Below are 18,168 nucleotides of genomic sequence, written 5' to 3'. Positions count from 1 at the left end.
CATCCTACCTTGTGGAGCAGCCCTATTCTTGCTGTTCCCTGACACTAGGAACATTTCACAGGGAGCAGCCTTGTGGTACAGGTGAAGTGCAGCCTCAAGTCCTGGAAATGCCGGTAGCAGCAGACAAAAGATGGAGCTTGGCTCCAGTCACCCTCTGGATTTTGGGTCCATATTTTTCCTCAAAGAAGGAGTTTTTCAGTTCTTCTCTTAGACCTTTCTGATACTCACCTGAACATACCACACGAGCGTCTTTTCCAGCAGGGCATTCATCATGACCTAGCATACTCACAGGACAGTCTCTCAGGCGTGAGCCATTCTTCTTGCAGCTGAATGTGCCATTCCAGATAGATCCATTTCCTTTCTCGAGGGACTGTCCACCTGGTATCAGTAGGGCAACTCCACAGTCCAGCTGCTGGCAGAGGGCATTGGCAGCTGGTAAATCCCACAGGTAGTCACACAGGCTTCCCCATGTGCCTCCGTGAAGAAGCTCTACTCTCCCTGAACATGTGGTACTGCCATTTGCCAGCCTGTACCCACCATAGCCTGCAGAAAGAATAAAGGAACGTAGCAGTTAGTTACTTTTTTGTGTGTGTGCTATTGCATTGAAAATTGTAAGAGAGATCTAGCTGCAAGGAACTAGCACTCACTATGTCTCAGGTTACTGGGAAGCATGTTAGACCAGGATGCTCATAAGCCAGCTCTGAAAAAAAAAAGTCTTTATTGTCCATGTTGTAGCCTGCACTACGTGACTAAATGTCTTTTGACTCCTTAAGTTCAGTCTCTCCTCCTCTGCTCTGCTCTCTCCTCCCCCCACAATACCACAGCTACCTTGCAATATCTTTTCTTGCAGAGGCAGTTCCAGCATTCCCTTGCAATTTGGAGCATGTGGGAAACTCAGAGTAGGACCTACTAGTAGCACTCTCTCTGTAGCTGGTCATCTCACATTACCCAGCAAGCAGCAACTGCAGTATGCAATTCTCAACTTTCATCCATGCCACAGCATAAGGCTCTGAACACAACAGGCCATGCTCATCAGCATATTCACAACAACTTAGAGTGCAGCATGGGTAGGACTGTAGTGTCCTACTGCCAGCCCCCTGCAGTCCCTCTATCTTCTCACACTGTTACTTCTTACTGTTGCCAGGTCCTTGCAATCATTCTTCCCCTAATAAGACTTGGATTTCTGCTCTGGGCTGTGATTCCTGCAACACAGAGGCCGAAGCCAAGGTATCAGTTACTGATATCTTAACTGGGCTGTTTGGCTGCCACAGCTCCCCAACCAGCTCTTCAGATCACCATGGCCAGTGGGACAGTGTCCAAGGCAGTCTCGAAACAGACTGCAGCCCTTTGACTGGGAAATGGACATGAACTGCAGTCCTTTCCAGGTTTGTTTTATGACATGGTGTTACCAGCAGCTCTGCCCCATGTTTGGTTTACCCCTTTTGATTTGTGCCCTCAGGAAAAGTTGTGTTTGCTAGGTCTAATCATCACTTTTGTAGTGGGTCACAATAAGTTAGCTATATTTAGAGCCCCCAGCAGGGGGATGGAGTTCTTAATGTTAATTGCTGTCACAACTAAAGTCATCCAGGTCTCTGACAACTTTTTTTTTTTTTAACATAACTTAAATTTGTAACTTGTGCCTCCTGTGACGTTTTGAAGGTATGATACCTCTCCCAGTTTTATAATTAACTGAAGTGCCAGGGATTAACATACACACTCGCAGCACAGAAAATTAATTCGTTTCTGCTTGTCTACTTTGTCCATCTCACCTTTCATGTATACAAGAAAGGCATGGAAGGAATTCTCAGCACTATTGAGTGCATAGCATAAAAGAAACTACAGCCCTTTTGAGATCCGCATCCCTGGTGCAGAAGTGAAGTGGTTAGAACAGCCCATGTTAAATGCAGACTCTCAGTAGAGTGAATGAGAGATAGTGGGTCTGCTCTCTATTACTTCCTAGCCTTCCCTGGATGGCTCAAGGCATGATAGGGGAAGCACCCAAGAACTCTGAGGACCACAGAAATATACAAAGGTTGTGGGTTGACAGGAAGAAGACATATAGGACACATGCAAATTACATCCATCAAGTCCAAAGTCTCACCTGAACATACAACAGTGGCATCATGAGAGCATGTCTTACTATGGTGCAGCATTCTGGGACAGTGTGCAAGGTGAGTCTCATTCCCTACACAGTGAAACTCTTCTTGCCAGATCGGTTCATGTCTGTCTCCAAAGTGGGTTCCTCTCAAGATATCCACAGCTTGGCCACACTGTAACTCATTACATATAACAGAGGCAGTTTTGAAATCAATATGTGAAAAACAGACCGTAACCCAAGTTTCTTCTTGCTTTACTTTCAGATGTCCTGAGCAGGCAGTGTCCCCTCCAGTCAGATGCAGCCCAGAGAAACCTGGAAAAAAACCCCAAGAAATCCAGCATCAAGAGTTGGTTGTACTGACCTAATTTAATAACTCATGGGCAAGACACATGTCACTTCTCTGAGGACCACTGACAATTTTAAATAACTGTTGTGGCAATTCCTGCATGCCACTGACAAGAGAGAAAATGGTGTGTGGGAATGCTTGTTTCATAGTATGTGAAAATACTAAACCCTTGGGAAGCTACAGAAGGAGGGAAGTTTTGAACATTTGCCAAATAGCAGTCCTCAAATAAATAAATAAATAACCATTTACTAGTGTGTGTCCTCAAGACTTCATTATTCAAATGAATAGGAAGCTGAAGTGCTCCAGAAAGAGGTAAGAGGAAATGTTGCACCTATCTTCAGAAAAGGCTAAAAAGACAGGCTGGTCAGACTCATTTTGGTACCTGGGAAAAACACAGAGTGAGTTCTCCTGGAACACATTTCTGGGCGCAAGAAGGCGAATGGGAAGAGTCAGCGTGGTTTACCAAGGGTAAATCATGCCTGTATGACCTTATTACTTTCTCTGATAAAAGTGACTGGATTTGTGGATGAGAGGAGACCAGTGCGTGTCATTTACCTCACATTTAGCAAGGCCTTTGACACCATCTTGCACAATAGTTTTGTGTCCAAACTAGGATGTTACAGTCTGAGTGGGTGGACAACTACATGATTAAAAAGCTGATTGGTTGTTCAGGCTCAGAGGGTAGTGATTAGTAGGTTGCACTCTACCTGGAGGCTGGCAACAAGTGGAATAAAACTTGTTGGGTCTTTCCTGGGACCTGTTTCTGTTCAAAATCTTTACTGACAATCTGGAGGAGGTGATGGAGTGCATTTGAGGGGTGGCGGGAGAGAGCTGTCATTCAGAGGGACCTAGACAGGCTGGATTAATGGGCTGACAGGAGCCTTATAAAAATTAAAAAGGACAAATGCAATGTCCTGAAGCTGGGAAGAAAAAACCTGTTGAAATGGTACTTTATCCAAAGAGCAAAACCAAGCACATCTTGCAGAGGATGGCAGATGAACAGATGTTGGATTTGTTTGCCATTGCAGACTGTTCCGTCTTAGCTTACATGAAGATTTGGAGAAGGGCAATTGTATCGTGTAACACAGCATTTTCTTGCCTTTTTAGCCCCCATTCCTCATCAAAGACAAGTCTAGTACTGCTCTCCTGTTGCCTGGGAGAGCTGTGGTAGAAACAAATAGTGTTTCTTTTTCTGTTCTGTGTCATTTACTATGTATACTTCTATTCTATGTCATTGCTGTGCCCAGGCAAAGGAGACATACACTTGTAGTCAGTGGAAGACTTAACTGCTGGTGCAACTTTCCTTGGCTGAGTGGAGGCCATGGAGGAAGTGTTACCTCTGTGCAGTACTTGGCTTTATCCAGCTAGGACAAAGTTTGATCTCAGCTTTGTACCATTTTTCTGTTATACAAGGTTGGATGACTTCTTACCTGAGCAGATCACTCCAGTGTCAAAGTAATGAGGGCAGGTAAAAGCACCCCATCCTGTATGTGAGCAGTTCCAGAGAGTGTATTCATCACCACGGCAATCAACTCGATACAACCACGTTGGTCCAGATCCTTCTCCAAAAGGAGCTCGATTAAGGGCTTGAACAGCAGATCCGCATCGTAGTTGCTTACAAACAACCTCAGCATCTTGTATGGTCCAGTCACCATCACACACAGTTCCCCACTGCTCCTCATGTTTTACTTCCACTCTCCCAGAGCAGGGGCCAGTTCCATTTGACAGCCTCAATTCATCAGCACCTTCATACACAGGCACAGAGCAATGTTATCGAAAGGACAGTGCCTAGTCATGATTATCTATTGCAGATGTCTAATGAGATTATTATTACTCTTAATTTACTTTTAAATCAGACTTATTCAGTTCACCTTTCTAAATAGTCAAGCGTAAAGTTTTTTTTTTGAGGGAGTTGTGTCTGTATTTACAAGTTTGAGCTAACTGCACTGCTAAAATGTAAGTTATTTCTAATGACAGGTGAGCTTTCTTTTCTTCTGACCTATCAGGGCTAGGAAATGCTGAGTAATGTCCCTGCTGTGTGATTCACAAAGGTTCCAACAGAAACTCCTCGTTTTTCTTTGTTGTTCTGCCAGGATGACATCCATCTGAAAATGTTAACTGGACACCAGTTTCTTCACACCCATGTTCAGTATAGTGTGAAAAAGCAATTTCCCTTGTCTGCCTCAATGTCTTCCTCTTAGACAAACTATTACGTGCAACTCAGTGTCCCAATACTCTTTATTAATTTCCTCCTCTCTTGCCCTAGCCACAGGGGGTAAACAATGAGAGAAGAGAATTACTTATGAGGGATGGCAAGCTATCTCAAGAGATGCAGCAGCATAAGCAGAAGACAGACAGGTAGGTCTTCATGTTGTTCCTCATGCCCCACCATCTCCTGGAGTAAGGCTGATGCCCAAAGAACCCGTTTCCTGCTCTGCTCCCAGGTCTCCCTCTTTACTTTGACATGGATACATGTTTCCCGATCCTTCTAACTACGGACTCAGAAAATAACATTACAGTCATCACAGAGCATTTGATAAAGAGCCTGACACAACAGGGGATGCACATACTGGTTTCTTGCTTTACAGTGTTGGACCGCTACTATAGATGCTTCAAATATTATACAGTAGCTTAGCATGGGGACTTAAAGACTAGAAAACAGAGGGAGAATTTTGTTACATTCAAATGCAGAAATGATGGTGGGACACAAAAGCAGTTCTTAGGAAGCCAGACTACACAAAGGCCTGCTAGGACCCAAGAAACACAGAACAAGTCTGAGTCTGCATCTTACACAGACACAGTAAACATTGGAAAAACTGAAACTTGTAGCCCAAGATGTAATGACATATAAAGAAAAAAAGTTGACTCATTCAGGAATTATCTTAAGGGTTTTTTTTCCTGTCAGGAATTTTAAGGCAAGAGTTTTGGAACATCTTTTCATAAAAAAAGATTCTTTACTTGCAGAAAGGCTCGTATCTACTTGAGTAAAAAGCATACACAGAATCACAGAATCATAGAGCACATTGAGTTAATATTCTGAATTGACATAGACAATGATTTTCTGTAGATGTTTGTGAAAACAAAGGTTGAAACAAAAGAACCAAACCTGCCAAATTCCATCAAATACAGTCACTGTTGTAATTGAACAACAATATGCATGGCATTAATTTATTAGGTTATGTGATAGAAATCTTGCCTCCGTGTGCAAAGGAGAACAGAGGAACAAAGGCAGGTGGGGGAAGCCCAATAATCCAGTTAGGGCCCTGCCCTGACCCCTTCTAGGACTCTCCCAGCAGAGCGATCAGCCCCATTGTCCAGGTGTGAAACCCATCAGAGGAATCAACATGAAGGCTTTCCGTGTCACCTTAGAGACTGACGAGCGCTACTGCCTTGAGGGTATGGGACACTCTGTGGGATGCAAGAGAAGAGTATCTTGGAATTGCACAAGGCTTATTATGGAAAGTTTAGGAGAGGAATCAAAGGTGGGGAAAGGGAGGGATCAAGGATGTTTGGGTAGGAGCAAGCATGGGAAATTAGAAGGATAAGTGAGGACCAGTGTCAATGGGCACAAACTGAAATACAGGTATTTCTGTCTGACTATCAGGAAACACTTTTTTACAATGAGGATGACTAAACACTGGAACGGGTTACCCAGGGAGGCTGTGGAGTTGGCATCCTTGGAGGTATTCAAAAGCCATCTGGACATGATCTTAGGCAACTGTTTCTAGGAGGCTCTGCTTGAGCAGGGGGGGTTGGGTGAGATGACCTCCAGAGGTCCCTTCCAATCTCAACCATTCTGTGATTCTGTGAAAAGAGGCCAGTGGTGGGTAAGCAGATTGCTGGTCAGTGTGCTTGTCTGGCTATGCCCTGCACCTAATCAGCACTGTCTATTGTGTCTTCTTATTAAAATTGATTTCTAACTGTTTCCCTGGGTGAGGTGACTCTATGTGTGTGTGTGTATGGAGTTCTACGTGCCAGCAGCTGGAGCTGGACCACAGGTCATAGAAACACGTCTTTGGTGCTGTGCTGGTTTCAGCTGGGATAGAGTTAAATTTCTTCACAGTAGCTTGTAGGGGTCTGTGTTTTGGATTTGTCATGAAAACAGCGTTGATAACACAGGAATGTTTTAGTCACTGCTGAGCAGTGCTTACACAGTACCAAGGCATTTACTGCTCCTGACTTGTCCCTGCCAGTTAGTAGGCTGGGAGTGCACAAGAAGTTGGGAGGGGATATAGCTGGGGACAGCTGACCCCAACTGACCAAAGGGATAGACCATGCAATATGACATCTTGCTCAGCAATAAAAGCTGGGGGAAGAAGGAGGAAGGGAGGATATGATGTTCATCTTCCCTACTTTCCCTACATTACACGTGATGGAGCCCTGCTTTCCTGGAGATGGCTGAACATCTGTCTGCGATGGGAGGTAGAGAATGAATTCCTTATTTTGCTTTACCTATTAAACTTCCTTTTCTAAACCCACTAGTTTTCTCACTTTTACCCTTCCTATTCTGTCCCCCATCTTTGTTCACTCAACTCCTCCTCAGATTTTGGCTAACACAGCTCACACTGAGGCCTGATGTATGCTGGGAGCAGTGCCATTAGGTCAAAGGGAGAGCACCACATAGGCCGGACAGGTGCTCAGAAAGAGCTAAAGGACCCTTATGCAGCCGTTATCACCTGCAGAGTGCTGGCTTCTGCAGACATTTTTTGTCTGGCAGTTTCTTCAGAATCTGCTAACTTACGGAAAGGTTATAGACCAAACTTCCAAGCTGGAAGGTATAAAACATCAGCTTACCCAAACCCCCTTTGAAGCAGATGCAACAGCAGCTAGACTGCTTCCATGCTTCCAGTGTGATACAGGGGATGCCTGCACCTTGATGGAGGAGGAAGGATGAGCACTCTCACTGTCAGCTAGGTTACCAATTCTTTTTTTTTCCCTCATAGGTGTAAGAATTAAAAGTTATGGGTTGTAAGTTATGAAGCCTTATGACTTGAATGGTGAATGGCTGATCGGATTTGGCAGGAGCTTGCCAGATTCTTGCAAGTTAAAGAAGGGAAAAGGGGAAGCTGTTATGTGCTTGCTACTAGGCAGTTGTCTTAGAGCAGCAATGGATATGATTGATGCGTTCAAAGAGGAAAATGTACATCTGAAAAAGGAAAATGGAGAAAAGGGAAATGGAAAAAATACTTGGAAGTGCAAGCAATTAGAAATGCAAAACAGACTGCCTGAGTCAAAACTTCAGACCCAGATAATTGCAGAAGCTGAAGAGTAGAGGAGGAAGTTGATGGAAACTAAAGTTTAGTGTGCCTTGTATGATGGTGATTGGGATGGGGATATTTTGAAAGAATCAAACTTGCATACTCTTCCCTCAGGGCAAGGTGAGAATGAGGATGATTCCCTGCCCCCTGCTCTCTTGGCACCAGTAATCAACAACAGAGCATGCCCATGGTGGCACAAAATACTCCTCCTTCCACAACAACTACTAGAGGGTTTACTGCTCTCGAATTAAGAGATCTGGAAGAGAGATACCGAGCTTATACAAGGGAAACATTTGCATACGGGCTAGCATGGACCTGGATGTCCGAAGCCAATCAGCTCCACTCTGCCCCAGCTGAAGCTTGGTTGTTGGCATTAGGTCTGGGATCTTGTTAGATACTGTGGGGTCAAATATTACTGGTCCCTTATGGACTTGTGCTTTGCGCTGGGGTTATACTATCCATCCCACTGACCATAGGGGGAAAAGTGCATGGCCCTGGAACTCGGCAGCCAGTCTGCAAACTGCCCTGCTGATAACTGCTCTTTTAGCCGATTTAGAAGGACCAGCACCTGCTGCCTTGGGTACCAGACAATGCCCTCCCGCAGAACTAAATCCCTGGGAGGTGATTTGTGAGCCTGTACACTTCCAACCCATAATAAAGGGAGCTGAGCGGGTGTTGAAATCTTTAGCTTTAGCCATTAAGACAGGCTTAAATGGTATTACTTTCCAAGAGGGTCTTCAATGTATGCTAGCAGATTTACCACTATATGCTCCACAGGATAAAGTGTTGAAGTCCCCCATGAGGACCAGGGTTTGTGAATGTAAGTCTGCTCTTATCTGTCTATAGAGGGCCTCATCCTCCCAGTCTTCCTTGTTGGGTGGCCTGTAGCAGATGCCCACTATAATGTCACGTGTCCCTGCCCTCCCTTTAGTCCTGACCCACAAGATCTCTGTCAGCTCCTCATCCATCCCCAGATGGAGCTTCATGCACTCCAGCTGATCATTGACCTACAGGGCAACACCTCCTCCTTGTCTCCCCTGCCTGTCCTTCCTAAAGAGCCTGTATACTTCCGTTCCAATGCTCCAGTCATAGGTGCCATCACACCACATCTCCATGATGCCAGTAAGATCATAGCCTTCCTGCTGACCTGTGATTCTTCTCCAGGCTCTGGGCATGTATTGCTGGCACTGGCATCAAACTGGTATGAGTGGGATGGATTGAGGTTCCTTTCCCCCAGCAACTTTAGAGACCTCTTCACCAGAGTGGCAAGCCTATGACCAAAGATGCTCTTCCCCTTCTTTGACAAATAGACCCCATCAGCACCCCCAAAAACAGGTTTCTCAAAGCAAGCCCTATGGTCTGAGTAGCCAAACCCCTGGCTATGGCACCAGTCCTATAACCATTTGTTAATTTGCCAGTTTCAACTGACACTTTCAAATCCCTTCCCTTTGACCACGGGAACTGATGAACTACCTGTGCTCCAGAGTCTCTTACCGCCACTCCCACGGCTCTGTCACAGGCAGAATAGAAAATGGTTTCCAGGGTCCCACTCTGTTGGAGTGGGAGTATTTGTTTATTCTAAGGTCCCACTCTATTACTCTATTGGAAGGTAGGAGAGCATTTGAGTCCACACCTAGTGATGCTGTTGGCTTTGCCTGTGTCACTGCCTTACACATCCAGAGAGTTGCATTATTCAGGAGTTCTGTGCCAGTAGACTCCTATTGCTTCTCATGGCGCATAGCCCCAGAATAATTAAAGCACTTGAACTTTGTGTAGTTTAAGCACCATGAGCAGGCAATCTCTATTATTTTGTCAGATGAGAATTTTCCTTCAAAAACTTTAATGGAATGTAAACATTATTAGTAGCGTCAGCTCTTTACTGGCTACTACCACTGATTAACTCACAAGTTTATGCTAAGTAAAATGAAGAGGTCACACAGTACCTCAGTTTAAGAGATAAGACCCTAGTAAAATTTCAGTCACTTCAATGTACAGCAACCTTTGTTTTTGCTTGCTTTGGTAATGGAGTAAGACTAAACAAAAACTTTGGCCAAAGAAATTTCCATCTTAACGAGGAACAAGAGAGTTGTTTTTCAGCTAAAGAGTTTTTTCACATACTTCAAGATTCATTACAGGAAGTTACCCCAAAAGGAACAATAATGAACTCTTTAAATTATAATCTTCAAGAGTTCTGTAATGTGGGCTGTCAAACGGGTATGTAAGTTTGCAAAGATGGTTGCATTCCAGGCTTTGCAGTGATTATACAGATAAGAGACTTTTCCCTTCCTATAGTACTTTTTATGTTATATAAGTTACATATTTCAGTTTAAAGCGGTTGCCACTTGTCCTGTCACCACAGTCCATGGTAAAAAGTCTTCCTCCATCTTTCTTACAAGCCCCCTTTAAGTATTCAAAGTCCACAAGGAGGTGTCCCTGGAGCCTTCTCTTCTCCAGGCTAGACAATCCAAACTCTCTCAGCCTGTCTTCATAGGAGAACTGTTCAGTCCTTCTGATCCTTTTTGTTGCCCTCCTCTCGACCCACTTAGGTCCATGTCTCTCTTCCACTGGGGACCCAGAGTTGGATGCAGCAATCCTGGTGGGGTCTCACCAGAGTGGAGTAGAGGGGCAGAATTGCCTCCCTCAACCTGCTGGCCACGCTTTTTAGGCAGCCCAGGATGTGATTGGCATTCCAGGCTGCAAGTGCACATTGCTGGCTCATGTCCAATTTGTCACCCACCAGTATCCCCAAGTCATTCTTCGCAGGGCTGCTTTCAATCCATTCATCCCCCAGTCTGTACTGATCCTGGGGGTTGTCCCAAGCCAGGTGCAAGACCTTGCACTTTGCCTTGTTGAACTTCATGAGCTGAAGTTTGTATTAGCCCATTTCCCAAACCTCTCAAGGTCCCCTTCCTTCAAGCGTATCAACTGCACTACTCAGCTTGGCGTCATCTGCGAACTGTCTGAGGGTGCATTCAATCCCACTATGTCATTAATAAGGTTATTGAACAGGAGTGGTTCCATTACATACCGCCAAGGGACAACACTTGTTACTGATGTCCGTTTGGACATTGAGCTGTTGACTGCAGCCATCCAGCCAATTCCTTATCCAATGAATAGTCCATCCATCAAATCCATATATCTCCAATTTAATGACAAGAATGTTGTGTGGGACCATGTCAAAGGCCTTACAGAAGGTAAGACAGATTGCATCAGTTGCTCATGATAAGGCCATTGGTGCTGCTTGTATTTGTGTCACTGTTGCGTGTTTCTGTCTGTGTGGCCAGCCATGTACAGGTGTATATGCATGTGTGTGCGCATATCTGTATATCAGTATATGTTACATATGTGTGTGCCTATTGGGACTGTAAGTTAGCCTCGCTATTGGTTGGACCACAGGAAATAGAGCTGTAACTGCCTTGTATCTTATCACGCTACCAGTTTCAGTAACTCCTGCACAAGAAAAGTTTTTAAGAAGGATTTTATCAAGCAGTACTCAGACATTTAAGCAGTGATAACATGAGAAAGATACATGCCTTAATGATAGGGATACAGGCCAACCTGAAATGAAGGCAGGTATGTAATTATTTGCTGGATATAAATGCTCAGTTAAATTACACAGGGAATATTGAAATATTTGAAATTAATTTTATGTTTCAGAGGAAAGGAAGTTCTGCAGCTTTTGTGATGGAACTAAGAAGCCTGGGGCACTTTTAAAATAATTAAGTCTGCCCCTTGACAACTAAATCATTCTGTACTCATCATGTTCATCTGTTAACCATTGCTGTTGGCTCATACAGCCCTTGGAACCAAGTTATTGGATATGAGCTTTCTGCTTCTCAAGGAGAAAATGGAAAAGAAATGCTGTGTTGGCATTACTGAACCATGTGAATTGAAAGCCACTGGTGTTTAGAGCATGAAAGAGGACAAAACAAAATGGATGGAAAATCAAATAGTAGAAAACCACATGCAGGACCTTGGTATTTCCAGGTTAAGGACAAACTACAAGCTAAATGCACACAAGAATCAGGAAGAGCTTCGCCACCACATCTGAGACTTGTCTTCAATTTGATCAAATTTGAACTTCAGCATGTTATGGAACAGGTAGAGCAGTCCCTGAAGAGGGCTGGCAACTTCTTTTGGGGCCTGGAGGATCATTCAGATTGACCACTTAGCTAGAGAAGGTTTACAGGGCAGTCACGTAGGAAGTCTAATAAGGAGCCTAGGTCCCAAATTGGCACTGTTTCAAAACATGACACACCATAGAAAGTTAAAGCAAACATCTATAGGACAGGTTTGATCCAATTGTCAGTGCCCTGAGTGCACTAATAATCCTTAATGGCCTTGACCTTCCCTACCTGGGGTCTCCACTCACATACTCTGCCCGTGGGCCCAGACTTCTATTTAAGCACAGCCCTGGACCTTCTGTCCCTGCCTGAACTACACTGTAGGTACATCTGTGTTCAACTTGGGCACAGCCATGCTTGGCCATGGGCCCTGTTGTTCTACACTCTGAGCCACAGACTGACTTCTCAGATTGACCTTAGACCTGCCTTATGAACCTGCACCATGAACTTGCCTGGTGATCTGAGGCATGTTGGCAACAAGACTTGATCCCAGCTACCACTCCTAGGTCTGCCCTGCTTGCCTCTCTTGGGTACTGCAGGGCTGGACCCTTGCTGGTGAGTCCCCCACCAGACATTATTGCAACTGGAGCAGCGGACTCTTACTGTACCCTCATACCAGCTCTACAGCTCATGACTCACAGGAGTGACCCCTCCAAAGGTGACACAGTTAGCTAAGACAGCCACAATTTGTAGTGAGTAAGACTGCACTGGAAGCAAGAAAGGTATCAGATCCTGACCAGCTACCAACAGAAACCTGCAGTACTCATTATCACCCAGCACTGGGCAGTGCTGTGAACAGAAAACAGTGCAGCTGTGCCAACCTTGCAAATAGTCCAGAAAAAGACACCTCTCAGAGATCATCTCTGATCAATGATGGTGTTTGATAAGTGACAAAGGTAATTAATTTGCACTAAGAGCCTTGGGTTTTTCTGATAACAGTTTTCAAAACAATCTGGTGTGGAATATATCATCTTCCCTCTCTTCCACAAAAGAGATTGGTGTTCCTAGATATCACACTGCTTGCTGTCATTTGAGATTGTGAAACAAGACTATATAATTTTTCTTTGCATTTGAAAATATGCCTGCATATTCCCTAGAAATATGTCAGTCTTAGCCCATGAACTGATGCTAATGCAGCCACTCCTTTCAGTAACTAACCATTGTTTCATTTCTCATTCCAGAGTAAACTGCTGGCAGTAGTCAACTAAAAGGCAGTTTTGCCTCCAACTGCATGTGGTCTGTAGCCTGATTCTTCCCTGCTTTGTCAGACACAGACAATATAGCTTTGATCCATGATTATCTCTTATACATAGACAAATTTTGCCTTTTGCTAACACTGATGGACTTCCTCACATTTTCCTGCCTATCATTATGATTTGGAAACAAAAAATTTAAGCGGTATTATTCAAGTGACTGACAGCTAATGATGTCCAAAACCTATTTTTTTCTGCAAACTGTCCTCTCTCCTCAAATTTCCTGAGTAAGAAAGTCTCTCGCATACATAGCACAAGCCTTTGATAACTACAAAATCCCTTTGTACTTGTTGTCTCAGAAGAAGTATAATCTTTTTTAAGACTCTTCTGAAAGAGTTCTGGAGAACAGCTCACAGTTTATTTGAAGAACATAGTCCAAAAAAGAGTTTTATGAGCTAAAAAATATGTACATTTAAAAGAGAAATATTTTCTAAGAAAAGTTAAATTAATCGTACATTATTAAAGGAACCAGATAACCTATTTCCATGAGCCATATCCAGGAGTAAAACTCACTTGACTGATAGATCTCTCTGCACTTGAATTTTTAAATAATCCTACACCTGATGGTTTCAACATGTGACAGCATGCAAGGCTGGATGCAGAGGTAGGCATAAGACAATCAACAGATTTAAATATACCCTAATCAAAGCTGTTATTTGCTGTAATCAATCTTATGTGAATTTTTTATGATACCTACAGGCACACTTTTTTGTATTTCTTCACACTCCATAGCATGTCCCACAAGTGCCTTCATTGAATTCAGTGGTACTAGTCACAGAGTGAGGCTCTGCCTGGATAAGGCGGCACCAGATTTTGGCTTGCTCCAGCTCAAGACCTGATTCCCCTCATAGGCCAGGGATGAGAATTAGCTGTGCATCCCTGTACCCAGGCCCTAAGCGGAGGTTTTCAGCACACGCATGCTGTCCCGGTCGCAGCTTGCCTGCTCACTCCCTGATGGCTGTGTCTCCCATGCTGCCTTGGAGCTGTACCCTGCCTGGGAACCAGCAGGGGGCTGCGGCAGCATGGAGAGTGCCAGTAGCGCCAGAGCAGAGACGTGGGTCGTAGATGCTGCTGATGGTGTCAACATAAAGCTACTCTTACCTGCATCTGCCAGTGAATCACTCTGGTCCTATTCCCTGTTACTAAAAAGAAGTTGGCAGAAAACTCACTCTCATTTCTACAGTAGACTCAAACATTGCTACAAAGATGTCTAAATACAAATGTCTAATATTGTTCTCTACAGTCCTTTGCACAGAAAGTCCTGTGCCTCCTCTTCCCATCCGATTGAACTGTGACTGCATCCACACAACTGGTGAGAAACTTTAAAACTAGGACCATGCTACATAGAAGTATCAATGATGAAGTCTTGTTCTCATCATATTGGTATGTGACCACCAGTCACAATGCCATAGTGCCACCTCCATGCGTATAGAGACAAAAATAGGGATTATTCCAAAATCTGTCTCTCATCATCAGTTTCAAACATGTATACATAGCTCTAGAAGAGCAGAGAGACAAACAGCGATAAGCTTCAGATATACAGGAAAAACTGAAGGGACGGTATGTTACCCAGACAAACTCCATTGGACACATAGAGCATAGGAACATCATGTTAATTGGTGTTGAATAAAGACCTGGAGTTATTCATTCTGTCTACACAGAGTTCAACAGGGGAGGCAAGACAGTAGTAAGAATACCCAGCTGGTTACCATTACAGCTTGGCTGTTTACTAAACTTGGACTTGCATTCCAATGAGAATGGCCAGTCACTGATGTCTGAGTAAAATACAAAACTATTACAAATGCCTTACCCTTCTTTCTCTCAGGATCACCAAGGAGACTGAATTAAAGACAGAAATGTATTTAAACACCTTCTTGACACTTTACTTTACAGGTTAATGGAATAGCAACCTATTTATATTGAATTTACATTGTTTTCCTATCTCACTGCCTTATGTGAAACAAAGTATGTACTTACCCAGGGAGACCTGAATGGAGAGGAGAAACAGCCATAACATTGGAGTAGAAAGCTGTCCTCCTGTTGCCATCCTGATCATGGACAATTGAAACTTCACGCTCTGTTAGGCACTGTCTAGACCAAACTCTGCATGGGCTTCTCTGTGTCTCACAAATGACTACAAAGGAGGAAATACATAGATTCACATGCTAGCATGAACTACATGAAGGAACCAATAGAAATATTGTTCACCTTTTTAGACATTATCAACAGATTAATCTCAAATCTGAAAGAACCCAAACCTCCAATAAAATTTGAAAATTTTACCTGTGACCATATATGAAGGATGGTTGCGCTTCTGATGTCATCATTAGTATTGTCTTGTTTTACTATGGGACCAACATCAGTGGTACAGGCAGAGCAGTACGCAAAATGTTTATTTCTCATCTGACAAAGCGATGTGAAAGTGCAAAACATTGGTCATTTTATGAATCACTTTGGAATAGAAAAAGGTGAAGAAAATCTCTAAATTTGTAGCTCATCCATCTCCTTGGGAGCAATTGTACTCTCGCTGTAAAATCACCAGAAGTGGTGTTTATCACTAGTGGTACTTTTGTGAGTAAAAATTGACACCCATTCTGTCTTTGAGGCAAATGCTGCTCAGGGTTTCCTTATTCAGTCAAAATTTGAGAACTGTATGGGCAGAAGCTCTTGAAAGACCATCTTCCTTAGGATGCGAATTACAGGACTTCCTGTTTCCTCTGCTGAGTTTCTTTTTGTTTCAGATTATGTATGACCATTGCTGGTAGTTCTGCCCACTCTCTCATTCACTCCAGAATGATGAATAGGGAAATAAAAGCTGCTGTTAATCAAACTGTGACTACTTGACTCATTCTTGGCAACTGCAACAAGTTGCAGAGCGCTATCTGTTTACACTAGTCTGAACATACAATCCTCTTCATGAGACTAACACACATGCGCTTTTTGTCTTATGGCATCTATCTGGTATTTATGCAGAATCCCAAGTTCAGTGACATCTAAGCTGTGAGTTCCTTAGTACATCAACAAGTTCTGCAACCTCTTGCCCTTCTCACTGGGCTTTGACCGACTTCTCAAGTTCTGTATAACCTTGCAGCAGTGTAACCTTGGGTCAGACTCCTGTGGAAAGAGCTGCATGAGGAAGAGCAAAGACAAGCCTAGCCAGAGGCTGCCCATTCTTTGCTCAGGATCTGCTCAAGAGCTCAGACACTTGCCTGTGGTCTCTGCTAGAGCTATATGGCAGCCAAATTCGGGTCTGGTCATGAACTTTGCTGATACTGACCCTGATCTGCTGACTTGACTTTATGGCTTGGTCTGGGACCTACCACCTTATTATGGTCTTGTTTGGATTGCCTGGATTGTTGACTTAACCTGGCTGCAGTCACCGGACTTACTCTGTTCTTGTCCAGGTACTGTGGGACTGTACCCCTTAGTGAGGATCCTCCCTCATGCCTGGCTTGCTTTCAATCTCAGTTCCTGGCTGACCTTCTCTTGCAGAGCAGCCTGCTTCTGCTTCCTGACACAGACCACTGAAAAACAGAAAGTCACTGCTACTCCATTGGAAATCTGGTCAGGGTGAAGAAAAAACACCACAGATGTGTTAATGACAGATAGACAAGGTATCCGTTATAATAGCTGTTCTTGTACTGAGGTTCAGTGGTTTCACTTAGCACTCTTTTCCTTGCTGATTAGTAACCATCGACAGAATTCTCAGTGACATTTTAAACCCACTCCAGGAAGTCTAAAAGTGAAATCTATTTCTCAGCATGCAAGCCCTTGATGACCACAGTCTTCTTCATGGGTACTGTGATCAAGTAACCAGGTACATGCTAGTGCCCATGGATGTTAGAACTCCAGAATTGTCAGCTGGGGAGAAGCTGGTACTCTCCCTTCCTTCTCTTTCCCACTGGAGACAGGGATGTCATCAGGATCAATATTCTTCTGGGTTGGGACTTGCAGCATGGATATCCTGTGCCCAATGGGCATGAGGGCTTACCTAAAAACCACAGTCATAGGATCATAGAATTATGAAATAGTTTGGGTTGGAGGGGACCTTTAAATGTCATCTAGTCCAAGCCCCTTGCAATAAGCAGGGACATCTTCAAATAGATTTGGTTGCTCAGAGCTCTGTCCAACCTGACTTTGAATGTTTCCAGGGATGGGGCATCTACCACCTCTCCGGGCAACCTGTGCCAGTGTTTCACCACTCTCATTGTGAAAAATTTCCTCCTTATATCTAGTCTAAATATATTGTCTTTTAGTTTAAAACCATTACACCTTGTCCTATCACAACAGGCCCTGCTAAAAGGTCTGTCCCCATCTTTCTTATAAGCCCCCTTTAAATACAGGAAGACTGCAATAAGGTCTCCCTGGAGCCTTCTCTTCTCCAGGCTGAACAACCCCAATTATCTAAGCCTGTCCTCACAGGAGAGGTGTTCCACCCCTCTGATCATTTTGGTGGCCTTCCTCTGGACTTGCTCCAACAGCTCCATGTTTTTCCTGTGCTGAGAGCTCCAGAGCTGGACGCAGTACTGCAGGTGGGGTCTCACTGGAGCGGAGTAGAGAGGCAGAATCACCTCCCTCAACCTGCTGGTCACGCTTCTTTTGATGCAGCCCAGGATACGGCTGGCCTTCTGGGCTGCAAGTGCACATTGCTGGCTCATGTCCAATTTGTCACCCACCAGTAGCCCCAAATCCTTCTTGGCAGGGCTGCTCTCAATCCCTTCTTCTCCTGAGTCAGGTGCAGGACCCTGCACTTGGCCTTATTGAACCTCATGACGTTCATATGGGCCCACTTCTGGAGCTTGTCCAGGTCCCTCTGGATGGCATCTCATCCCTCAAGCATGTTAAGTGCACCACTCAGCTTGGTGTCACCTGCAAACTTACTAAGGGTGCACTTGATGCCACTGCCTATGTCATTGATGAAGATATTAAATAGTAACGGTTCCAACACAGATCCCTGAGGGACACCACTTGTCCCCATGATGACTTTAACAAGTCCTGAATATATCTGGTGACACCAGGATGTGCTTCTAGTCAAATGACCAGGAGAAGACATCTATTCAAGGACAAGTTCAATGGCAACATGACATCA

The 18,168-nt window shown here is 44.1% G+C and overlaps 1 protein-coding gene across 1 annotated transcript in view; it reads right to left on the bottom strand.

Annotated features, from left to right (window-relative positions):
* Positions 1–15,512, bottom strand: part of LOC309412978 (antigen WC1.1-like) — a gene marked incomplete at both ends in the record, with an annotated part of 30,698 nt that extends 15,186 nt beyond the window's left edge. The window contains 5 exons of the mRNA XM_082010036.1: positions 229–543; positions 2,102–2,410; positions 3,875–4,189; positions 15,057–15,127; positions 15,370–15,512. Coding sequence (XP_081866162.1) covers positions 229–543; positions 2,102–2,410; positions 3,875–4,189; positions 15,057–15,127; positions 15,370–15,512 — 1,153 coding nt within the window. The remainder of the gene's footprint in view (positions 1–228; positions 544–2,101; positions 2,411–3,874; positions 4,190–15,056; positions 15,128–15,369) is intronic.
* Between the last annotated feature and the right edge of the window lie 2,656 nt (positions 15,513–18,168).

This window comes from Phaethon aethereus, assembly GCF_964289735.1.
Source record: "Phaethon aethereus genome assembly, chromosome: 1".
Taxonomy (NCBI): domain Eukaryota; kingdom Metazoa; phylum Chordata; class Aves; order Phaethontiformes; family Phaethontidae; genus Phaethon; species Phaethon aethereus.
Note: the sequence above shows the minus strand (reverse complement) of the source record. Positions and strands in the feature narration are given on the sequence as shown.